General features: G+C 42.7%; 1 protein-coding gene across 1 annotated transcript in view; it reads left to right on the plus strand.

Moving 5' to 3' along the window:
• Positions 1-26,808, plus strand: part of schip1 (schwannomin interacting protein 1) — a 171,473-nt gene that overhangs the window by 46,524 nt on the left and 98,141 nt on the right. Inside the window, exons 6-8 of the mRNA XM_035622150.2 lie at positions 4,855-4,919; positions 5,276-5,347; positions 5,807-5,942. Coding sequence (XP_035478043.2) covers positions 4,855-4,919; positions 5,276-5,347; positions 5,807-5,942 — 273 coding nt within the window. The remainder of the gene's footprint in view (positions 1-4,854; positions 4,920-5,275; positions 5,348-5,806; positions 5,943-26,808) is intronic.

Here is a 26,808-nt window from a genome sequence, read left to right on the forward strand (position 1 = left end):
TGTGTTTCTTATATTGATGGGGAAAGAAAGAGAAGATAGTGACCTTAAAAGAGCAACAGAGTTTAAAATAAAGTGCAACAATGAGGGAAATAGATTATGACTCTGTGTTTTTATAGGCTCTCTATATATGGTTATGTTTGTGCATTTGTCTCCCCTGTTTGTCTGTCAGTCGGTCCCCTCGACTGAGTTAAGGGGGCATTTAGAAGAGCAGGAGAGCTATGTAAATCGTGTGTGTGTGTGTGTGTGTGTGTGTGTGTGTGTGTGTGTGTGTGTGTGTGTGTGTGTGTGTGTGTGTGTGTGTGTGTGTGTGTGTGTGTGTGTGTGTGTGTGTGTGTGTGTGTGTGTGTGTGTGTGTGTGTGTGTGTGTGTGTGTGTGTGTGTGTGTGTCAGTATCGGGGGGCAAGGGACAGATTTACACCCCAATGTGCAGGAGAGATGAAGGCCATTTCCCAGGCAGGCCATTTCTCTCTTTCCTGTGTTTCTCTTGCCGGCTGGTTGGCGTTGGTCCAGTTTAATTTCTTCCGAGCCAACGGGCTTGTTCTTTCACCTCCATATCCCTTATTCTCGCCGCCAACGAAGAATCTACTTTCATATTCCCTTCTTCTTTAGTTCCCTCGCGGACTCTCAACAGGATCACTTTCTGTCACTGCAAAGTGCTGTGTCTTTATCTTTCCTCTCCCCTTTGTCCCCTGCAGCTAACCCCGCAGAGCGTCAATCACTCTGCCCCTCCCTCCTCTCCTGTCTTTTCTGATGTTTCTCCCCAACAACACAGCTTCTTTTTTTTCATCGTACGAACCTTTACAATAACAATAGAAAAAGTCAACAAAGTCTTCTGTTCTATTGAAACTGATCTGATGAAGGATCAAGATAATGTTTTCAAACCCCCACAAAAAACCCCCACAAAAATTCTCATCCATAATTTTAAAAAATATATAGTATTTATCTTTTTTAAGTTCATTTTTTTGATTTCAAGTCAGGTTAGGTCATTTTTTAAATATTATAATAAAATGATAATGACACAGCAGAGTCACCACACACAACTCTAAAACAATAAAAATAATAAAGAAAGAAAAACACTATGAGGCAGTGACAACAATAACACTTAAAAAAACAATATTAAAACAATGAGCAGTATAAACCCATGAGATCATCCAAGCTGTTCATGTGCATGAGCTATTCAGTGTTCAGTGTATCAAGAGCAGTACAATACGTACAAAGAGTGGCTTTGTCTCCAGAACAGGTGATCTGTAGCCATATCCCTCACTACAAAGAGTAAAACTCTTTTGAATTAAAAAACAAACAAAGAAAAAATACAGTCACCGGAGCAGCATAATTATAAAAAGCTTACTTTTTCCTTGTAACACTCGGGGGGAAATAGATTGTTGTTTTTACAATACTAAATACTAAATGAATACAAATTTGTAGGGACATATTATATTAAGCTGTAAACACATTTCATATGGGAAAAAGTGTCATTGAGGGCTTTTAGGGATGAGCTTTTTCCTTGATAACATATATAAGAAAATGCAGCTGTAGTGGTGTCATTGCATGTACACCACTACAACCACTAAAAATATATTTTCAATTTGTTGATATTGTTTAAGAAGTCTGCAGTGTAGGTCCACCAGCAAGCCTGTCCTGCTTGCCTTTGACAGAATCAATGTTAGTGGAAAACTTCCATGGATTTCTTCTATACGGGGTTGTGTAAGGACGAGGGAGCCTGGTGAACTCTCTTGATGCTGCTACTTTCCCCTCAGATAACAAGGAAGATCTTCCAAACAAATGTTGTCACAGTGCGATCAAATCATCATTTCCCCTCGTGTGTCTCTGCTCTCTCTTGTCATCTGCACCTCGTGCCCTGTGCTTGTTTAATTTCCCCTTCATTATTTTGGAAAGTGGAGTTGAAGAGAAAATGAAGAGGTAGAGGTGCAGACGGGGAGAGGAGGCTCGTGGTCTGTATTTGGCTTTCAGCAGCTCTATTTCCTCCGATGCCGTATGGTGTCCTGTGGGTCAAGGTCCCTCCTCCGCCTGATTCTCTCCTTCTCCCTCTCTCTCTGCTCTGCCTGGCTCTACCATAAATCCACCAAGACACACACACACACACACACGCACACACACTTGTGAATACACCAATCAATACAAGCCTGCTTGGCACTGCCAAAGCCCAAAAATGACTATTGATTTTCTGTCAACTCTGCCACTAAACTATGCAAACCTGGTTTATGAACCGGTACTTTTCTGGTGTTCCTACTCCAGGCACGGGGGGGTTTCAACAGGACAAAATACATTGTACTTGACTTCAAATGTACAGCTCTTGGTATAGTATTCAATAATTGCAAAAATGTTTACTGCTATATATTTTTGAAATCAATACCATGCATTGAGACCATCATAAATGTCCCGCTGAAGTCAAGGTTTTGTTTAAGTAGTGAATAATGTACTCGGGGTTGGTTTTGGGGTCTTAAATTCAACTATGTGTGATTTACAAGGTGGGATATCGTATAACACTTACAAAGAAGAGACAAGAATGCACATTAACTATAGATGTACATAACATCAATACTGCGTCAGCAAATGAGTTGTCTGAATGCAACCAAAGTTGTTGTTTTTTTTCAATGAAATCCAAATCACTTACCTCAAAAACAAAAAGAACCAGCACAAATGTCAGCAAATGATTGTTCAGATTATGAGTATGAGAAGTAATATTCTTCTTTTCTCTTCTGTGGCAGGAATGTGATTATCGACATGAAGTTTTTGCTCAGATTTACTGTATTTTTGATAATATATCTTTAACTGAGAAAGTACTGATATATATTGTAGCAAACTGAAATTATAGAGTAATATCCTATATAGTTGTATATCATTTCTGTGCTTTTGTATGCCCTCATCAATTCATGACAATGAAATTTAACATCCTTTTTGTTGGTCTAATTTACGGGACAGTAAATGGATTTGCTTCTGTGTGCAACGTCATGCTCAAGCGCGCATGAATGTGCACAGGTGCTGCAGACTTTAAACCTCTAATACATTTGTCCATGTGCAGATTTGTATGCGTTTCGTGTGTGTTTTTGCTTTGAGACGGGCTAATAGCTTGTCTGGCCAGACCTGTGACAGGGTCATCAGTAACTCTGAGGGGGAAATTGAAATGATCGGCTCATTCAGTCTCCCAGCAACTCCATTATCCAGAACCTCACCATCAAACACGCAGACAGACACATCTTCTCTCCTTGTTTATACTCGACTAATCTCTCCATCATTGTCACTTGCGCCTTTCTCTGCGTGTCGTCTCTCTCACTACCAAAGTCTTTCTTCTGCATCTCTGGCTCTAAGTTATTTTAGTGTCTTTTATGTTCAGTCTTCTCTCTCCGTGCCTCCTACTTTTGCTTTTTCTTTTCATCCTGTCTGGCAAATTCCCAAATGGCCTTTTTTTTTAAAAAGTCTGTCTGGTTGTGTGTGTGTGTGTGTGGGGGGGGGGGGGGTCGGAAAAGCTGAGGTGACATTGACTTTAAAACCAGAAGAAAGATCAGGAAGATTTGGGTTGCAGAGAATTCGCAGTCGAGCCACATCTATGCTTTTTACAGATCCTCTTTCTCATCAGCGAGAGATTGAGAGGGACAAACAGACAGAAAGAGATGAAAAAGAGCTCCTTGAAGCAATCATTGATCACTCGTCTAAAACCTTGATTCTGTCTAATGAGCTGCCTGTTCCTTCTGGGAGGCAGAGCAGTGAGGAAAACAACACTGCCCCACACACGGAACCGGGCAAACAGCCAAACAAAATAGATCATTTATTTTTTTTAAAGAAGAGATATGATGCTGGTGTGATTTCTTTTGGTTGGTTTGAATTAGATACATTTGTTATACACTTAAAGAGACTTCCTGAGAGCCGTTCATAGAGGGAACCTTTATATCTTGGTACATAATGAATGTTAACCATGTAATACATTGCTTAGTGTGATTTTCATTAAAGGCCAATTTGCCATCAAATAGACGCAATCGTTCCCTTCATGCATACTTCATTATGTAGTGATGGGACAATCACAAGTCAACTTGAAGAGAAGAATTTTTCAGGTTCACTGTAAACACACACACACACATACACACAAGTGTGTGGCTGCTCGGTGCCCTGATGTGACCCTCTTGGCTCATCACCAAAAACTGCTCCACTTAAACTTTGTTGCTCTCTTGTAATTGAATTAGTTTGCTCCATTATGTCGGGGCAGGTCTGTGCTCATTACACAGCACCATTAAAGCACAAGAATGGAGCCGAGGGGAGCCGAGCAGCAGGCGAGGAGGAGAGAACACAGACGAAAGTCGTTTTAGCGAAAGTGAAGTTTCACTGCTCTAATCTTCGATGTGTCAGCCACATCTGCACAACACCTGTGCCTTTGTCTATGAATTATGTCCTGCCGTATTGTCTCTGCCTTCCCTGTTTCTTTCTGTTTGACTTTCCTCACTGACTCTCTCTCTCTCTGTGCTTCTTGGCCAAATGCTTGGAAAACGCTGAGGCAGCAATTTGGCCTAGTTCTTCAAAAGTTTACTTCGCTGACTACATTAGAAAACATCTAACTGAGCCAAAATGCTGTCAAACCACTTGCTGCAGGGGTCCCTGAGCTCAGCACAATGATTGCACATCTGCCAAACATTCACTCATGTTTGTATATACTCACACACACACACACACACACACACACACACACACACACACGTACTCGCACACACTCACACAGTAGGGATTTCCTTTTCTTTCTGCAAAAGCATCTCCCTATGTGTCTGAACCAAAGCCACATATCTGAGATGTCAACTACTTTCTTATTTCTGTTTCTTTGTCTCTCTTTTTGTCTCTCTCACACAGGAGCAGCTGAAGAGCCTCCAGAGTGACTTCAAGCATGTTAATGATGGAGGATTCCAGCTGCAGAGGTGAGGTTTACACACACACACACACACACAATAAACACACACAGAGACATGAATGAACATTCTGCCTTTGTACTGATGTAGAAGCCGATTTCCCTGCAGATGGGACCAGGCTATCTCTGTTTAATTACTGATGACCCTGACTGAGATTGGACCTGTGTGTGTGTGTGTGTGTGTGTGTGTGTGTGTGTGTGTGTGTGTGTGTGTGTGTGTGTGTGTGTGTGTGTGTGTGTGTGTGTGTGTGTGTGTGTGTGTGTGTGTGTGTGTGTGTGTGTGTGTGTGTGTGTGTGTGTGTGTGTGTGTGTGTGTGTGTCCTCTGAATGTCCCCTACACCCCTTCCCTTTCTCTCCTGGGGTCAGTAATCACCTGACCATGGACCTAGATAACAACATCAATATCAACATGCCGCCCATTGAGAACAAGGTGTTCATGTGAGTATGTCTTTTATCTCTGCCTTTCATTTTAATTACATACCAAATGACTTAATGGAACAGAAAGCTCCCTCTTTGTATATTTACCTGTGTGTGTCTCACCCTAGTAGTTCCCATATTGACATTCAAGGCCACCATACAGTTGCAGGATGAATCAGACATCAGACAGGTCCAAGATAATTAACAAAATGCCTTGGGCAAAATTACATTTGCATGTTGTGACCTTTCTCACATCTTCGCTTTCCTCTAATATAATATGGAATTATCTAAGGAGTGCTTACATTTAAGGGACACAAACTGATATTAAGAACGTTTCCAAATCTTAAAGAAAAGCCGTCTCCCGACTGATTCTCAAATCAACAAACCTGACTCAATGTTACCATGACGACAATGCAGGCATTGCATTTGCACAATACGATCCCGTGTTCATATATGTTGTCTCTTCTTCGATGCATGTAGCATTCAGCGTGCCTGGCGTGACTTCCTCCAGAGACAGGAAGCAGAGAAGCGGAGCCCCTCCCCACCCTCCCTCTCCTCCTCTGACAAGATGAGCATGTCAATCAGCATGACGACCCTGTCAGATGGCAGCACCCCAGTAAGTCAGACATATTTTCCATCGCAAACTCAAGCATTCGGACAACGCTCTGGCTGACGGTGTTGCTGGGAGTGTGTGTGCGTGCGTGCGTGCGTGCGTGCGTGCGTGCGTGCGTGCGTGCGTGCTTGCCTGCGTGCTTGCCTGCGTGCTTGCCTGCGTGCTTGCGTGCGCGTGCGTGAATCATTGCTCAGACCGTTAAATAGAAAGGACTGCTGATGGACACATGCTGTGATTTTAAAATGTGTGCTTCAACTGTCTCAATAAGTCTGTGTATGCACAGACTTGTGGTGTAAAAGGGTTTCTTGCTGCCTTTCATGGCAAATGTGGAGCATATTCATTCCTGCCAGAAGGGGGCAGTGTCCCAATAATTTCGTCAGTATGCACACTCACAACCCACATCTTCTTTGGGAGCAGAGAGTAACTATAAAAGGATTTGTTCTGACATACACACTCTCTCCCTCTCTCCCTCAAAGCAACGGCAGCGGAACAGCCATTCTCATTTAGCACATCTCCCCTTCACTTAACCAGACCACAGTAAATCCCCAGGATCTTCTCTGCTGCATCTTCCGGTCATTATAATTCTATACTGACGATGGCTGCAGCCCTCAGGCTGAATAGCAAGTGTGTGTGTACACTCGGCTCCCATAATCTCTGAGCCTGAAGTCAACAGGCAGGTTAAATCTCAGAGGCAGCCTGGAGAGTTCTATGTATGAGCACACTTAGGTGGTACTTGTCCACTCAATCAGTCCGGAGAAAAGCTTTAACGCTGGAGACGACTATTTGATTTGGATTCCGGTGGATAAAAGGGGGCCAATGGTGTTATTAGTGAAGAGAATTCATGGGTGTTGAGAAACTGGGATAGATGTGCGTACTCCATGAGTTTTACAGTGGCACATGATGTGAGAGAGCTGCCAAGAAGGTTGTGGATATACACTTTGTATATACACATACCCCCCCCCCCCCCCCCACACACACACACACTCTTAAATCTATCAAAATGTATTTGTATGTGATATTTCTTTCGAAGTACTCTCAAAGAGCTTTACACACACATGCAAACCAAATAAATTTACAAATAAAATTTATAGTTTATACATATGTGTAAATATAATAGAATACGTCTGTCATATGTCTGTGCAACACACTCACTCCCATACAAACAGAGATAGTGAGAGAGGTGCAGACACTACCTGGCCATAGGCCTGACGGAACATGAGTGACTCTAGTTTGCTTTTAAAAGACCGAGTCGTGGTTTATCTTAAATCATCGGGCAGTTAACATTGGTTGTGTTTGAAATCCTCTGGGACGGCCGGGAAACGCTTAGCTCAGTGACTCAGACCTGCTGACAAGGGCATAGCATCAATGAGAGACCGAGGGTGTGTGTGTGTGTGTGTGTGTGTGTGTGTGTGTGTGTGTGTGTGTGTGTGTGTGTGTGTGTGTGTGTGTGTGTGTGTGTGTGTGTGTGTGTGTGTGTGTGTGTGTGTGTGTGTGTGTGTGTGTGTGTGGGTGGGTGGGTGGGTGGGTGGGTGGGTGGGTGGGTGGGTGGGAGTGCACTGAGACCTAAGGTCAAGGAAGATCGAGGAAAGGAAGATGAAAAACAGATGTTGGTTCACCGGTGAAATGTGCTGATACTGTAGATCTGCTCTGCTTTGTGGGAAACGGAGGCTCAGCTTCTCCTCTCATGTGATTTCATGGCTTCTTTTTTTTTGATTGAAGGCAACAGACCACATAAAATCTGTTTTACTTTTTTCACTCTGTCTCACACACTTACTCTTTCTGGCCCTTTTTCCTTTCTTTATTTGACTGTGCTTTCCTTACAATGATATGTAGTTTTTTGTCTTTTTTCTGGATTTGACCGCTCCACCGTTTGAATTTCCAAGTTTCATTTCTGTCAACCCGGCGATACATTCTCAATCTGCAAAAGAGTCTATACATTCATGGCATTCTTTGAATGCAGGCAACCATGCACGCACAAACACAAACACACAAGGATGGAGTCATATTTTCCTGAGACACAGTGATGTGGCAGTCATCTTTCAAGTGATTGAATTACAAATTGTGTCTATAACATCAGTCTTTGACAAATCGTGTGTGTGTTGGACCATGTGTGTAAAGTGTGTATATAGTGTATGTCAAACTAGGTTTCTATTACAAAGAAAGCTATTTTTGATTTACTGTGTAATGTTTTCAGCTGCGGGTGACTGAGATATAGTCGACATGCAACTCTGTACCGTGTTAATGACCTTTCTCGCTGTAGTTTAGCTCACTCATCGCCATGGCGATCCTGCAAAAAGGAGCATCTCTCGATATCTCTCTTTATGATCGATCCCTCCGCTCCATAGCAACACCAATAGAGGGAGCCAGAAATTATAGGTTTCATTAAAGAGGAACCTAAAAAACTCTGACTTTTATGCCCTGATATGAATCAGCTGTCTAAATTTTATTGTTTCATAATACTGTACCGTGTCAACACCACCACAGCCACTACCCGCCCCTTCCCTACGACCACCTACACGTTCACACACACACACACACACACACACACTCACACACACACACAGACAAAGGCACATGGACACTACAGCCTCAATTTCAGACTGTCTAGATGATAGATGTCTTTTTATGACCAGACATCAATCAGCTGGGGACTGGCTGAATGTTTTTCTTTCTAAATCACTTGAGAAATTGGGACAAAAAACAAACACCCAGATAAGATCTGAGGGTGCACATGGTGTATGCTGGTTTGTTTGTTTTTTAATTGATAAAAACCTGAAGAGTTTTATATTCTGGATTTTAGGATGGAGTGTTGCATCAGATGAGCAGCAGCACCACTACCTTTTGGGGTTTGGGAGCTGTCCACTGCCCTAGTGCTGATTCAATAACTATGTGATGTAGTTGCTGCGTTTAGACACTAGAGGGAGATCCTGTCTCACAGTGGGCTATAGCGTGCGTGAGTGCGTGCGTGCGTGCGTGCGTGCGTGCGCGTGTGTGTGTGTGCGTGTGTGTGTGTGTGTGTGTGTGTGTGTATGTCGGCTGGTGAAGGGCACACAGGGCAGGGTTGTCCATCTGGCCTGCCAAGGTGCAGTGAGACTGGGCACCGCCTTCCCCATCTGCCAGCTGTCATGCTTCTCCATCTCTGCCCTCTCCATCAATACTCTCTGAACATCCCACTCGTCCACTTTTCTGTCATTCTATAGTTTATATTTTGCCTTTTCCTTTTCATAATTCAATGCCATTCTCACTCTGGCTCTCTGTTTTTGTCTCTCTGTCTTCATCACTTACTCACCCACCCGCTGTTGTCTTGACTTTATCAGGTCATGCAGCTGCAGTAACAGCTATGGAGGCCTGGCAGGAGAGATAAAACAAGGTTCAGCGAAGGAATTTCCATCTAATCTCAATGTACATTGCGAGCACTTAAAGCATTAGTGGACTCCATAGGAAAACAGACATTGTACAACAACGGGCTCTGGGTTTACCTCTGGCTCCGCTCCGACTTGTCCTGAAATAACCCACTGACTTTTCTGTAGCTGACTCAAATTTGTCGTTATACTTAGCGATGGCACTTTAGCAGATTACTGAGCCAACAGGCTGCACGGACGCATTTAACCCCTCTCCTTCTCTTTCACCCATTTAATCCAGTGCAGGGAACAAAGTGTTGGCCTATCACTGAACTCAAATCATTTTTAATCCTCACAGCCTTTTTCCTCTTCACTGTACAAGTCAGCCTTCCATTACTATTGAAGGAGGGAAGTAGGAAAAAGTGACTTAATGAATCATGCCAGGAGAATGGTTATTATACAAAAAAAAGACCCCAGCATTGTAATTGAATGAATGACTCTCCCTCACACTCATCATGCTGTATTTACTGTACATTAACCTCATGATGTACCACTGACAGGTAGACAAAGGCAGCTCACCAATCTTCAATTAGTCAACTGCTAGAAAAGGAAGCGGTGGTCACGTGGTCTTTGTTTAAAATAATTTAGCTGCTGATTTGGTAAAATCACAATGTATAGTAAAATAATGTATTACAATAATGTAAAGGAAATTATGTAATGAGCATTAACCTTTTTTTACATATAACTCTCTATGCTGAAAATACCCCCCCCCCCCCCCCCCCCCCCCCCCAAAAAAAACTACTTTTAATTTAAGTAAAATGTTAGATTGGTGTTGTACACATCCTAGTGAATCGGTAGCAGTGCACAGATCAGGATCATTAAAGCTGTTTTTTTTTTAATGTACAAGAAAATGAATTTCCATTACATGACATCTATTGAAATTCTGTAAATATACAATGCAGCAAACATTTAGCCAGTAACTGATACTTTGATGCTGCAGCTAATGTAGCGCATATACTTTTTAGAAACCTTTTGTTTAGGACATGCCTTTGCCGTGTACTGTATTATACACTGTATAGTATCAAGGCGCAGGAGATTGTTCTTAAATCATTACAATGCCAGCTATCTAGTCATCTATTGCAAGCTGTCCCCCTTCCAAGCAATGGCTTTTCCTAATAGCATTTCCCGCATCTCTTCTACTCTGGACCAGAACATCCCTGTGATGATTTATGGTAATTATGCAAATGCAATCCCAAACCAGTCTCCTCCGTCACTGGAGGATGGGTGTAACTGGAGCCAATGCTTTTACAATCCTGTTACTGTAATACCGCGGACGATACAAGAAGCCTAGGTCAGGCAATTAAGAATCCCCTTGAATTCGTTAAGGTTTATTAAATGCAAGTTCTTTGCTGAAAAAAAATGTCTTCATTCCTCCGGTGCACATGGGATTATACTCTTTGTTATTCCTCAGGAGTGATGCTGGGTCTGCAGATTTAATCAACATAATCCCTCTTGACACAATCTCACACCTAGATAGGATGTACAGTGTGGTAGCAGTGCAGGTGTGGGTGTATTGGGCCGGACAGAGTGACAGCCCTGGCAGGATGTAAGAGGACTGCCGTGACACACCAGCCAAGGTATTGATTGACAGAATCGTTAGTGACCCTCTCCGCTCCATCATCCCCTTCCATGGAGTGAGTTTGGCTCTAGATGTGGAAGCTGCAGAAATGACGTCCTGTTGACACGGCAACCAGCCCAACGGATGTAGCTTTCTCTGTCTATGCACTCCAGCTCTAGGTTTGAGCCCCCCCCCAGACATGTGAAGGACATTCATACCACTCTTGTAATTATGTATTACGGACAGGGAGCCTTCTATGCAATAATGTCTGATGGGGGCTCAGCAAAGTCTCCCTCTCTGCTAATCACCTGCCAGAGGCATGTCAAGTCAAACATGGGCCCTTTCACACCTGGGACATGTCGTGTCATACGCTCTCTACACATTACAGCCCTGTGACACGCTGGACGTGATGTGTGTGAGGGAATGTGATGGAGAGAAGATGGGGGTGGATCTAAATGCACACTGAGTCATAATTAGTCAGGCTCTGGAGGGTTTGCTCTCTCGTACGTGAAGTTCCTCGAAAAGGCCGCTGGAACAAATTCAGTTCGGAGGAAAACTGCCAGGATGGTGCTTTGGAATCTGACTTATAACTGTAAAGATGTTTGTAGGACAGTTGTTTACAAATGTCAGCAGCTCTTTATTTAAGAGTGACGTCATGTTGCATTTGTATCATCCAGTGAAATCCACAGGGGGTCACTGTTCTGCTTAGCTGGGACAGACTAGCTGAATACTGTATCAGGGAGTTGTCCAGGTCCAATATAACCCTGGGTCCAAAATCAAAGCCCTACCCTGGGGGGGTATTCCTCTACATCATTGTACATGAATGTAATTATCAGGACTTGTGAGGATGTTGTGTAGATGACACTCGGTCAGCAAACGCACCTCTTTTATCTCTTCTTTCACAGATAACGACCCATTATCAACATATTGTAATTAAAAAGAGAGGTGAGCTGCTGTTTTGTGTTTCAGTGGCTTATCTTATCACTCCTTCTCTCCCTCTCTCTCACCTCTCCCCTCTTTTGTTCATTGCCTCTCCTCTTTGAGCCTTTTAATTTCATGACACTTACATTAAATATTAAAGTGCTTCAGGATTACGTCAGACTTGTGAACAAGCTGCTGGGTTTTCTCCAGCCAGTCTTATGATATATATATACGTAAATATGTTCTGCAACACGATGCAGTAATGATGAAAGTAGATAAATAAAGTAATGGTAGAAATGAAATTGGTTAACTGTAAACAATGTTGCCTTGAGCACTTGTGGGTCAGTTGGTAGAATTTTACTCCCAGCATGAACAGCACTGATTCTACATCTTATAATCGTGTCATAAATTGGGCTTTGTGTGGTCTAACAGCAAGTCAGCTACCTATAACTTATTGGTTTATGCTAATTATTTTTTTCTTGTTGTTTAAGAAATATCCACACATTTTAATTTATTAAAATGAAAGTATGTTTTCATTTGTATGCAAAATGATATTCAAAGGAACATGTGTTGTACTGTAAAGCATTCAGCATTTGAACAGCAAAATGCGGGTTGCTTAAATGCTACTTCTTTCTAGTTATTGTTTTTTGTTTTCTGTCCTTCCTTTTTTCCCTTCTTCGTGCCTTTTCTCTCCTACCAAGAGAACTTCTCTGTCTTCTTTGATCCCACAACCACCACCACCACACTATCTCATTGATCTATACTTCCCCAGCAACATGGCAGTAATTGATCATTAATATTTGATCGGGAACAGCAGTGATTCGAATAGCAGAAGGCTGGATACAGTGAGGAATCATCTTCACTATGGAATCTATTAGTTGGGGCTTTGCAGAGGTAATCAAGAACAGATTGGTCACATGCCACTTAATGTCATATTTTATCTGAGGACAGTGTCTATGCAACATTTCTGAACTATAAGTGGATTATTCAACTCGAGGGTAGGAGGTCATGAAGGAAAGATATCCAACATGTCTTTTTACTGACATGCAACTTTTCAGTTTAATCAGGTAGTTTGTGAAATGATGTATAACTCATATCACATGGCTGGATGTTGAAACTCATTTGAATTATACAACGGCTGTCTTTTAGACACCACTTTATATACACATCATCAGGTGCTTCCTTATTCTGTTTGTGCATTAATACAGTGAAATATCTCACCGGCGTAGAAGTGTGTGTGTGGGGGGGGGGGGTTGCAGCGGCGAATCTGCATCTTGTTCCTGTGAAAGAAGCAATGCCGTCATATACCTGGTGCTGGTGGTGACTATCTTTTATTAATAGGCGGATGGCGGTCATGCTCTCAGCCACATGTACTCTGGTATTCACATGCATTCATTATGCATGTACACATTCATACACAGGCACGTAGTAGGAACAGAGGTAAGGGTGAGGATATTGTAGTTAATTTTTGTGACAAGATCTTGTGACGAGAGAGAGAGAGAGAGAGAGAGAGAGAGAGAGAGAGAGAGAGAGAGAGAGAGAGAGAGAGAGAGAGAGAGAGAGAGAGAGAGAGAGAGAGAGAGAGAGAGAGAGAGAGAGAGAGAGAGAGAGAGAGAGAGAGAGAGAGAGAGAGAGAGAGAGAGAGAGAGAGAGAGAGAGAGAGAGAGACATTGCAATGCAAAGGAACGAACTGTACATATCCACCCTCATTTACCAGATTCCAGTCCTCCATGATCAGCATGATCATTATCCTCTCTCCTCTATGCCCCCGATCCCTCACTGCTACTTCTACCGGGACACGAGGTGGCACACCAAAACATCAACACACATCTCGCTCACACTCACCCACAATACTCGTATTATTCTGCACCCATACACACGAAAAAGGAAAAAACTGTGAACTGCTGGCGATGAGCAGAGATTGGTGCAAAGTTTTGTTATTTATTGGCACGGTATCCCTGTGGCAGTTATTAAAAATGAGGTTATTGTGCATGCATGTGCGTCTTCACTCCGGACATCTGTGGTTTGAAGGCCACAGTTGATGCTTATATTAGTATGCACAGGAAACGGATGGAGAGAGAGATAGATAGCTAAAATGAGATTAAGGTTTCAACCCTGCTACCAGTAGAAAACCACCCCTTGTCTTCTGTCATGCATGTGTATACTGCTCTGTTGGGCATAACAGAAAGCTGTTTGTGTTGCATCACAAGGTCATATATATACTGTTTGTGTGCCCATGAAGGGACTCATCTGTCTATGTACACGGACAGGGATAACAAGAAGTGGAGCATTAACCATTCCACAGCTATAGCTGTCCCAGCATCGCAATCATCACTTAGAGGAAACATCAGCGAAGGGAGATAGTAGTAACGCAAATAATCTCACTGCTGTGCTCGTATTTTCTTCTGGTGCATTTCTCTTTCTTGTCAAACTGACAAGTCCTCTGTGATTTCCACTGCCTGCCCATTTTTCTGAGACGACCCACCATGTTGTTATTCAACTTGAACAATCCCAATGCTTATTCATCCCTGTGAGATCCCTCTAATAGTCGCAGTGACTGCTGGGGTGTGGAACTGTAGGTTACACTAAACCGACTCTGGAAATATCAAATAGACAGCAAGCATACTGCCCTTCGATTGTTGTGTATGTGCCTGCATGGGTTTGAGTGTGTGTGTCTGCTCCTTCAGACGTGACCAACTAAGCTATGGTTTTTATTAAAATACTGAACATGCAGTCTTTTGCAGAAGGAAAAAAAAGAAGAAGAAAGGGATTTTGTTTCTCGGTTTATTGGTTTGGCATTTAGAGACGGGAGAAATCCTGGGAAGAAGATTGTAGGGAAATGTATTGAACAGAAGGGAGATAAAAAAAAGAGGGGAGAAAGGGGCCTTTTCTCCTTCCCACTGAGTGGTCTGGTCTCCGGAGAGAAATAAACTGATTTGTGATTAATGAAAAGATGGAGAAGAGGCTTCCCTCTAACCTAACTTTCTCACCCAGAAAATCCATCTCGGTAATGATGTGTGTGTGTGTGTGTGTGTGTGTGTGTGTGTGTGTGTGTGTGTGTGTGTGTGTGTGTGTGTGTGTGTGTGTGTGTGTGTGTGTGTGTGTGTGTGTGTGTGTGTGTGTGTGTGTGTGTGTGTGTGTGTGTGTGTGTGTGTGCGTGCGTGCGTGCGTGCGTGCGTGCGTGCGTGCGTGCGTGCGTGCGTGCGTGCGTGCGTGCGTGCGTGCGTGCGTGCGTGCGTGCGTGCGTGCGTGCGTGCGTGCGTGCGTGCGTGCGTGCGTGCGTGCGTGCGTGCGTGCGTGCGTGCGTGCGTGCGTGGGTGGGGGGGGGGGGGGGGGGGGGGGGGGGGGCATTGTGATTAGGCAGCAGATAAAGAGAGAAATCAGCCAAAAGAACACAACAACACACTACTGTATACAGTATTATCATCAAACAACTACTCCGCTGGCAAATGGAGATAACGTGTTATCACGAGGTAAACACCTGACCTCTCACAAAACACAAAGTCACGGGCTTCTCCTGCGCAACTTTCTTTCCACTTACACAGCAACTTTGTATAATTTCCGTCACCAATTTAGAAAAAATGGTAACAAAGTGTGAACTAGCCCTGTGGGCTCTGTTCTAAGATTATGCAGCCGGGTGATGATGCAGCATATAGAGTAAGTTCCATTTAAAAAAAGAATAAGAGGGTTTTATAGGAGACCTACAGATGAAGGGAATGATGGAGAGCCCAAGTTGTGTGGAGCGCCTTCATGCTTCATTAGCCCATTTCAATGTGTTATCATCACCTCCACCACCAGGTGCCATGGCACAGCACTCACCCACTGATATTACAGGGCATCACTTTGATCTCCTAATTCTAAGTCTGTGAAATACAGAAGGGCCAAGGGGAGCAGGACATTTTGTGTATGAACTGTACACGTATTGCGGTGTGACAGGAAGGAAATGATGGGGAGGGCAAGTGAAATAGAAGATTTGTAAGTGTACAGATGTAATAGAGGTGAGAAGAAGAAAAGAAAATCACACCACACCTAAAAGATCCGAAGCCATGATGCAACCCTGCTCCTGTCAATCACAGGGGAGACATCGCACGACATCATGCAGGGAGAGCAACAATGTTCTTAATATGTTAGGGGAGACATATTGTGCTTTTTCAGTTTTTCCCTGTGAGTTATATAGTTGTTGTTTTTTGGAATGAGGCAGTGGTACAAGAGAGAATAGTTGCCACTTATAGTGAGTTGGGTGACTGCGAGAATCTGACACACAGAATAACCTACGAGTCTTCCACCAGCTGCTCCCCTGGAAACCAAGGAAAGAGATCCCGTCTGTTTTTTTGTTTGGATAAGCGACTAAAAGACTCCCGTGGTCCGTCATGCTCTGAACACCTGTGTGTAATGCACAGTGTGTAGTGTGACCATCCCATGCCCAACGTGCACTCGTAGTCAGTGAAAAAGACTACAGTCCGTCTTGTCACACTTTAAAGACAATGTGTCACAGACTGTTTTAAGGTGAACATTGTATATGCGGCCGTGGCAGTGAAATCGCTTGAAAGGTTCTTATAGGCTGACATTAATGGCTTCCCGAGCTGGCACCTCGACCTGCTGGCGGAGCAGGGATCGAACACAAAGCTCCACTGGATTCTCCAGCTTTTCATCATGTTGAGAGAGAAACCTGATTTCTTATTGTTGTTTCGGATCTATTGCTTCAGTAAACCCAGAGTTTGTGGCTATTGGTGACAACAAGCCTTTAGCCTGTAGAACATCTTTCTTTGTTTGCTGTGTCTGACCAGCAACCACTCCACAACCTTTCCTCTCCGGGATGGTTTACTGTAGGGATGTTGTATCATACTGCATTACATAGCTTGGTCTCCCGAATAAACAGGCAACCACATACATAGATTGTCAGAACTGAGTCAGGTTTCAAGTTTATCAAGTATTCAGGTTGTGTTTGTTGGTGTATTTTAGTAGTACACTACAAGTTGCCTCATACGCGTGCACCCTCATTGAGTGACAGCAGACAGACTGTCCCCGAATACGACATCTGCTTATTCACATCAAGAGAAAACGATTCAGGCAGGATTCATAGAGCAAACAGGGAATGCCTGGCAGCTTTGATATGACAAAGTTTTTCCCCTCGCGGACATCTCCCTGTCTCAAAATCAGTCATTCACTGAGACAACTAGAGAAGTAGAGAGAGAGGGAAATAAAACCTAAAGCTATGAGAGAAAGATGCGGTATGTGAGGCAGAGAAGAGAAGTCTTTCCAAGAACTCCCTCGTCCCTGCAAAACTCTTCAGTGGCCTTCCAGCACTTTGGGCAGAACAGAGGTTTTGCTGAGAAAGTTGATCACATCACTAGTGAGAAAAGAAGCGTTTTAACTGCTTTGTAGTAGGCAGATCTCACATGGGACGAGCTGAGGTAGAGAGTTCAGCAGGTACTGGCAAGGAGAAGCTGAGTCGTTTAGAGACGGGGACGTTTTCAAGTTCCAGTTGTGTTTCATTAATTGTTATTCTGGAAATGAATCTATTGCCAGACATGACAGCTCTAGGTCCCTTTCTGTCCTATATTTGTGTTATTCATTTATTGTCTGTCCTTCTCTGCGCTCACCAGCTGTTTTGCTCATCAACGTGGATACATATTTCATTGGATGATTTCCATTCTCCGGTAGGCAGCTGTCTCTCTACCATAAAGGCTGGAGTATGGAAATGACTTTAGTCTCCCTGGCACAGTAAATGTTTTCATATCACTCAACATCAATCACCACATATACTGTATATATGCACACACACACACACACACACACACACACACACCTCCATACCACCATCCGTCATTTGCATATGTTTCAGAGTCTTTTACAAATTCAACATCGCGCTCTTACAAGTACAATTTTGAATGGAGGAACCCCTCTCTGCATGCATAATGCAGAACACAAATCTTTATTCCAAACAGCTGTGTTGGGTTTTCCACACAAATCCATGCTGTTCAGTGAATGAAGGCAGCATAGCAGACACAGCTACCACATTTCAGTCAACAGTCATAATTAAATGACAAATGACTATGCAGACACTAATTTGTTGAACAGCAGTTATTGCTGCAGTCAAGGGGCATAAGATGATTTTAGTGGTACAAACATGTTGCAGCTGGGGAGTCTGCTGGGGGCCATAAACACTTAAATCTGATGAAACCACAACTATTATAGTCGAGTCCATTAATTTGTTTTTATCTGATATTTGTTTCTTTTGTTTTTGATGGTTCGAGATGAATAAAAATCAAATCAAGATCGATTTATGTTAACTTTTAGATCCATTTTTAATAACACTGTAAGATATTCCAGTTCTGTCAGCACTCAAGTGACATCAAGGAACCCGAATGTTTTATAATGGATGTTTTTACACATTGAAAAAAAGTTCTCATCTTTTATTCTTGTGTGTGTTGGTGTAATGGTGAATTGGCAGCAGGGAGTGAAAATTGTCGATAGTTTTTTTGTGGTTGTTGGACCACTGTATTAAAGCACATTACATATTTGTGGAGATAGTTTGTCTCAGAGGAAATATGTCAAAGCCTTGAGAGAGCAGTGATGAATACAGACTGACAGGGAGATTAAAAGAGTTTGACCGAAAGCAAACTTTATTATATGAAAGCAAGTGGTCACGTATTTCATCTTACTTGGCTGGTTAAGTCCTGTGTGCGTGCGTGCGTGCGTGCGTGCGTGCGTGCGTGCGTGCGCTGTTGAATAGAACTCACTGGACCATGCCTCCATATGTCTGGCTTTGATGCAGCCACTGTCTTTGAGTTATGCACTGTGATGAGCTAATTCATTTTTCACCAAGGCAGATTGCTCTGCTCAACAGCACACTTTGTTCTGTCCATCACTCTATTCTGTCCCTGATGGACAAGCATCGGAAGGGTCCATATGTGGTGTGGGGGGAAAAAAACATAGCCAGTGTGCTGTTGTTAAATCATATTGAAGCAGAAATAGACAACTTTGTGGCTTAAAGGGGCAGTAAGCGATTCTAAAGCAATGCCCGTTTTAAAAAAATCTGCGAATATTTCCTCACCGTCCGTTAGTTGTTGCGTCCGTTAGCTGTTGCTCAGGAGCTCTGAGGAGACGTACCTGCGTCCTTACCGCCTTCTTGCTACTGCAGCGTCTTTACATCTGTGACCAAACACTGATACCACCTGCAACCACTAGGGGCACTAAAGGATTTGTTGTGAGAAACAGCAGATTGAATCGACATTAGAAGAGCATCCATCATTACACAGTGTTTGCTGTGTGGTTTTTCACATTGATGATCTGCCATAAACGCAGTAGACCCAGAGAGGTGTCACTGACAGTTTGAAACTGTACCTGCGATGGATTTTCCATAAACAACTGTCATATCGGTGAACCAGTGTTTATCTCCACGCAGCTAATTATCCTGTAGGAGAGAACGCATGGCATGGTTGTTTGAATAAATTTTCCATGAATAGACCGCATGTGCTAAACAGGCCGCTGCGGGCGTGACGGGCACACAGAGATTGACGGTAAGGGGTTTACCGTGAACAGACTGAGCACTATAATGCAATTGTTTTAAGATATAGTTTTCTGTCACAAATTGCTAGGATCATCTCACATTTGAGCATATCATGGCACGTGGGTGTGCTCTCTACGCGTCGCTGCGCCCCTGCTCCCTCACCAATTGGTCCCACGATCAAACACGTCCCTTTGATCAGCCCTGACGTTTAATTCCACCAAACAAGATAAGACGCCGTCCACCGTCTGAACTGTTTCAGCATTGTCTTATCTACCTCTGTGGAAACAACGTGGCACATCACGATGAAGAATAAAATGTTTTATCCCAAAAGGTTTGCTATCGCAGCTGTTTGTTCAATTCTCGTGCTCCTTTGTAGAGGCTGATGTGCACCCAGTGCCCAGCTACAATACCCATCTATAGTTTAGTGTAGTCCATCAACTGAGGCTGGGTTATGTGTGGTAGCAGTGTCTGTGGATACTTTATTAAGTCAAAGAGTCTGTGGTGGTTTCCCCTTACAGTGTATGAAAGTGTAGATGGCTACCACAATAAAAAAGGAAAAAAGAGATTTAGTGTTGACATGAGGACATTGGGCGGGAAAGGGCCACAACACATTCTGCATGTTTTCCAACCCAACCCGAGACCATTCTGCATATTAGCTACAGTAGAAATGAGAAGGGTGGAGAGAAACTGTGAGTTATGAAATCTTTAATGAATAGTCTCAATGACACCACTGGCTGCCAGATCGCATAGTTGAGCTCAACCCATCACTAAAAGGAACATTTTCGACTCTTCACTCTTTAGCTGAAACATGGAAATCCCAGCTACTCTGTCCAGTTTTAATACTGAAGCCAGTAATTCACTGGCCACTATCTCACTGCAGCCTTAATTACGTGATATCTCGTGTGCTATCTGCCCCCCTGCTCAATCCCGATCATCATTCAGTAAAAAAAATTAGTGAGATGAGCCCCTTCTAATTAGATAAGAAAGAAAGAGATGAGACGGAGGGAGATTACAACACCATTGTGTGCAATAAGAGCCGGGTGGAATAATGTCTACATTTTGGCTTTCACGGGGTTTATGAGCTGCTTAGGTGTGAAGTCACACCGTGGTAATATAAGACGACACGAGATATGAAACCAGCCTCGGCAGAGACATCTGCACTAGTTTGTTCAGCTATTAAATAACTGAAATATATTTCAGACTTCCAAATGATATCAAAGAGTGAACCCAGTCAAATGATAAATCTTTCACCTCTCATTCAGTAAACACAAACGCACAGTGCGTGGTTACTGGTTACGCATGCATGAGCACAACAAACGCTTGCAGAAAGAAAATTTCTGCATGTGTCAGGATTTTCTGCATACTTTTCTCATCCTCACTGTGCAGCAGTCACTGGCAGAAAAGGGAAACAGCTTGTTTTTTCTTTCTTTCTATTTTTTTGTTCGAGAGCATGAGTGCTGCTGGATTCCTGAACTCCTGAAAATAGCCTACTCATGGCTGAAACAGAAAAATATCTTTACCATACCTGGAATGTTCCAGAGCCTCTGTACAATCACTTTCTCCATTTGGCATCCATGTGTGTTTGTTTGCGCCTACGCACATGCATGCGTGCATAAGTGACCCACGCTGGAAGCCATAGGTCCCGGTCCTTGCAAATGTTATCTCTTCAACAGAGCATGGAGAATCCTGCAGAGCGGATCAGCTGGGCAGCCATCTCCCTCACAGCGGGACACACACACACTCAGAAATCCTCATTGCCTCACTCTTCACCCAGAGCAAATTGAAGAGCTGCAGGTATTCTTTAGGGGAAACCAGGTGGAAAGGAGGGATTAAGGTGAAAAAAAGTGCTGAAAGCTTTCATCACGGCGGCTTTATTGAATACAAGGTTTGCCTTTTCTCTTTTTTATTAATATCACTGTTGCACAGTCCTCCTCCTATGGCTCCTCCAGTGCATTGTTGCATTACAGCCTGCATGTACTTCCACCCCAAGGTTGCATACTGTATAGATGCTAATGTGATTAAACGTGCCCTGCAATTTGTAACCAGTTCATACAAGACGTCACGGGACTGAGGCTTGACTTCCACGGAGAGGTCAAGAGTCAAACTACTGAGTCCTTGACCTCAGATCACCTCCCAACACCCCCTCATGGATTTAACAGAGCCCTGTCTGCATGCCCTTGCAGGGAATAACAGAGAAGATTTATGAGTATTTCTTCCTTCCAGCTGAAGCTAGTTTTAAGTTCAGAGAGGTACACAACTTCTCCCAGAAATGCAGCAAACCATTATCTCACGTCGAATACTTCAGGCAGCTTTAGTTTCTTTTCATTCGAACACGCCTCATGCCCACCTCAATCCTCTACCATCAATCCTATTGCCTCCTCTGCTCCTTCGGGGGGTTTTGTTCCCTGAGCTGAAGACAAGACGACCATCACGGCTCCGCCACAGACAGTTTCACAGCAAACAGTCGGCTTGTGACTTCAGACTGCTGAAGTAAACTCAGATAAGAGGATTATGGGACTGAGGACGAGTGAACAGAACATTTAGTGTCGGCGCCAGAAACAGCCCGATCAGCAGCTAAGGGTTATTAGGCATCTCCAGGATTTGAGGACTGTCTCTGTCTCTCATTTACTGTCCCCGACTTCTCCCATCTTGTTTTGTTCACTTTCATCACTTTCCCAATTCTGCTACTTTTGGGGCAATCTTATCTCATTGCTCTATCTCCCTCTAATTTACTTACCTTCTTCCTATTGTTATTTTCGGGTTTTTTTCCCCCAGTCTAATTCAGTTCCATCTTCCCCGTCTCTTATTCTGCTGCTTCCCTCATTCATCCTTACTGCTGACAGTAATAACACAGCTTGCATTCATCATCAACCTGTCTAAACGACTGTGTGGGAAGTGGTAATACTGAGAGTCTCCACCCCGATCTCCTAAGGGAGCATCAGTCAAAGATCCTGGATGTATGTGCTGCTTGTTTTGTTGCAAAAAAAACTTTCCACTTTATGTTTTTGTCTTTTTACCAGCAGTTGTGTCTGATAGTCCATAGTAAAATTGATGGTGCTCCTCTCTATTCTCAGTTACAAATTACTTTTAACACCAGTTGGTCTTAATGTCACTGAGACACCATCGTGATATTTTACCCTCAGGGAGTGAGGAGAGTTAAGTGTCCTGCTAGTTTTTCACTTTTTATTTGTTTAAGCATTTCTAAAATTATCACAACAAAACATGGTTTTAATGCATGTCATTTCTTTTATCCACCATGACTATTTGATTACAGATTTACTATAATTATCCTCTGCAGCATGAATGCTCTATCAACAATGTCACACACGCCAAAGAAAATCGGTTGCCAAGACGTTTGACATGATCGGCTTGGGTTCTGGCTTCTGTTTCAGTTAAATGTGTAGCATTGCCTGTCACTTACCATAAGTTGTCATCTTATTTATATATTCTGTGATTAGATATTTCCTGGTTTATGTCATATCTTTGTCAGTTTTATACTATTTTCTTGCCACAATACTTGTGCTAAGATGGCATTGCTGCGTTCAAAAGATTTTCTTTGATGACACAAAAAAGGGAGAAAAGAAATTGAAATGGCGTCCAGCCTCACTTGTAGGGACTCTGGAAAACACAGCTCAACTCAACTCAGTCACCAAACCAGCAGCCTGCACCAAACTGATGATGACAACACATTAACTTTAATGCATTAACACAAAGAAAAATGTTTAAACGGGGCAGTAAATGGAATGGGTTGTTTATTTATAAAGAAGCAGGGAGTGAGATGGATGAGAGGATGAAGCCAATTGTGGCTGACTGTAAGCCAAGTAGAGAGAAGAAGAAACAGAGGCAAGTTGATCAATAGATGAGGGGATGTCTCCTCTGGTATTTAATATTGAATATTAAGCATGGAGACGAATAACCTTGTTTCACAAGATAAATAGTTTTACTGTTCTCAAACACCCACACAATGACACATCATTCAGGAAGCATTTCATAATCACAGCCCTAATCTGCTACCTGTGATTTGTAAGTGATCCATTGCTTTGAACATGTGGTACACACACATTCACAATGCATCTTTTTGGCAAAACTTTTGCAATTGAAACGCATGCGCTGTGTTGTCTGTGTTGTTCTTTGCATATACAAAAGCTCCAGTCATTTCTAAGCTGTAGTACACACTCACACGAAGGTATTCTTTCGCTATTCCAATGGCCTTTGTGACTCCAGTCATCTTTCACTTGTCGAGTTTCTGTGTAATTTAGACAAGAAATGAGGAATCAGGAGACGGTTTGTTAAGTCTGACAAACTCTGTTCTTTTCAGGTGGACTGTGATGTTAAAAGCCACAGCTTTTCTGAGCCCTCACTGAGCATTAGTGCCTCATGAATTACAGCGTTGCTGTATGGTCCTCTGACTCAATATGTTATATTCTTGTTGACAATTATATAGGCACAGCCTTTATTTAATCTCCCAGCCCCTTATGTGAAGTGATATTCTCAGGAAAAATAAAACCAAACATCTTTTCTGAACCGCAATATATCATCTAGGGGTGGAAAATTATTTTCAGATTTTGCAATCTCCTCAGCCAAAGAAAACCAATTTCATTTTTATTGTCACATTTCCTCCAAATTAACTTCTTTTTTTTGTAGCTGTGACCAAAAGTTCTAATCCTTATTGCTACAGGCAGAGAAATAATTGAGTCAGGGAAAGGTCAACACATGCATACACAAAGATAAAAGCGCACACACACACACACACAAATTAGCTTTGTGACATAAGTGCGCACTTACACTGATAGACACTACATATATAATTATGTGCAGCACATATTAATGTTTTTGTGTATATGTGTTTATGACAATAGTGGTGGACTGACCAAAAATAGTACATTTTCCATTTTCAGTTAAACAAATCTGAGAAAATAAGCAAAGTTTCACATGTGAGAAGCTTTATCAAGAAACAATTAAGTCATTTTGCTAGATAACTAATGATTATATGATATAGATATGATGATATGCTATCAAAATTGTTGTTTGAGTATATACTGTGTTACAGCCCACACTATTTACACATACAACTAAAAACCAAAAACTAAAAACAATTATCCTAATGACATAAACTAAGGGCTTTATGAAACAGAGAGAACCACAGGCACCGACTTGGTCACTGGAGTAGACATCAGCTTTGCTATGGTCGTGTGTGTGTGTGTGTGTGTGTGTGTGTGTGTGTGTGTGTGTGTGTGTGTGTGTGTGTGTGTGTGTGTGTGTGTGTGTGTGTGTGTGTGTGTGTGTGTGTGTGTGTGTGTGTGTGTGTGTGTGTGTGTGTGTGTGTGTGTGTGTGTGTGTGTGTGTGTGTGTGTGTGTGTGTGTGTGTGTGTGTGCATGCATGCATGCATAATCGTGCAGTGGCAGTCCCAGCTGACTGGCGTCAGGGGGAACTCGAGCTGAACAGCACCCAGCAGGGACCCTTCCATTCCATTAGCTTAAGTACAGGTAGATCAGCCGTGCTCCCAATGTCACATCCACAGAGGCAAGTGCGTGTGTGCATGCGTGTGTGTGTGTTTGTTCTTGTTTGATGACTGTGTAGCGTGAAAACATCCGCGTGCACCAACCTCCTTTGCAGCCATAAATCATTGAGCAGATCTTATAAATACCTCCTAAAAGGGACTTGTGTGAGTGTGTGGCCGTAATCAAGCAAAAATAAGTAGCCTTTGTCTTTTGTCCTTTCTCCTGCTTCCTTTCATTTAGAGGAGACATTAAGGCTTCAACTCGTACCTATATTGCCCCGCCTCACAGACACTCACAGACCTGGAGAATAATTCTTTCATTGAGGGCGACAGCTGCCAATATCCTGGATTTCCCTCCTTTCATTGTGTGTCTGTGCGTTTTTACATAATTGTGCATGATTGTATGCAAGATTGTTAGCCTGCGTTCCTGCCTGTGCTCGTCCATATGCTTGAATGCGGTTGGTCCATCTGTCAGCCAGGTTTCAGTCATTAGGATTTCATCCAAGTTAGACCAAGCTGAACTGCTCATCTCTCATTTAGCCTGATGGACACTCGCTCGGGAGACGACAGAGGGGAGACGACGCCCTGCGCTGTCTGTCCTTCTCACTCACTCTCTCTGTTTGTTTGAGCATGCATGACTATACGTGCCTGTCCCCGAGTGGCTGAAGGGCACTGAATCCATTAAAATGAATAAAATATTTCTACTTTCAGTATAACAGCAGAGGCCTAGGATATCAAAATTGAACGGATAACAGTTAGTTATTCCAGCTGAGCCTGATGAGTACCATCCGGTGTCATTACTGTCTGGTTTGCCTATACCACTCAGCACATGTTCCATGACTGTATAGAACAATATTCAACAAGCTGTGGGCGTAATTGCACAAAGACGATTAGAGACAGAATAGGTCAGCTGTACATCTTCTGAAATGGCAGCGGTAATAAAGCAGCTTAGGGAACTATCAGCACTGAGCCACAGTCAACATGTGCCTGGCTTTCCACTTGATATTTAAGAGCTGTACCAGTATAATAGAAAGGGGTCATTTTAATTTCCAGCCTAGAGTTGACTTTCAAAATTAAGCACAGAATCTCCTTTTTATACTGTAGTTTCATCAGGTAGATCAAAGTGAATTTCCCTTTAATCATTTTTGGAAAAAGGCTTATTCCCTGATTTATATCCACAAATGGATTGCATTTTCTTGTATATGTTTTGATTAATTGAATTTATATAATGTGCATGAGATAAGTATATAGACCACTGAATCAAAACACATTAACAAATTGTATCTGATACTCATGCAATAGCTTCCCGTGCACTCAATGTCCTAAAAAATGGCCTTGATAAATATGTATATTTCTCTCTGTGACCACTCCAGGGCTCTGGATGAAGCAAAACAATAGCTGTAGGCTGATCTGACATCAGCATAATTCATAGAACACTGCAGGCAAATCAGTGTCAATGTTGTTATATTTCTAGACAGAGATAATCCACAGGTAATTACTCCTTTTTATTAATTTCCATTTTTAATTTCCCCCATATCCATTCGTTTATGCAGCTGCTTAGGGGCTGTGGTGGAAGACATTATGTATTTAAGGAGGCTTCATTTCAGATCTCGTGATTTCTCAAGACATGGAGCGGAGCCATAAGACTTATGTAAATAATATGGTAATGTGGCAAAACTTCAGACTCCAATATATTCTATATTCAGATGCAATATTGTTGGATCTGCGCCTCAAGCTAATATTAATCAACATCATATACAGCAAGTAATAATAAATCTGTAGTGTATTCCTCTGCTTCATTTTTGTCCTTTACCTTCGACGCCTCTTTCTGTCTGTTCGATGTTGAAATGCATGTGTTTGTCACGTGTACCAGTCAGTCAGTCAGACCGCGTGACGCATTTCAAATTGGAATCACGTCACATGACACAATTAGCCAATACATTTTTAGATAGCAGAGTCTATTGCTTTCTGCTGT

This window comes from Scophthalmus maximus, chromosome 11 (genome assembly GCF_022379125.1).
Source record: "Scophthalmus maximus strain ysfricsl-2021 chromosome 11, ASM2237912v1, whole genome shotgun sequence".
NCBI classification, from domain to species: Eukaryota; Metazoa; Chordata; class Actinopteri; order Pleuronectiformes; family Scophthalmidae; genus Scophthalmus; species Scophthalmus maximus.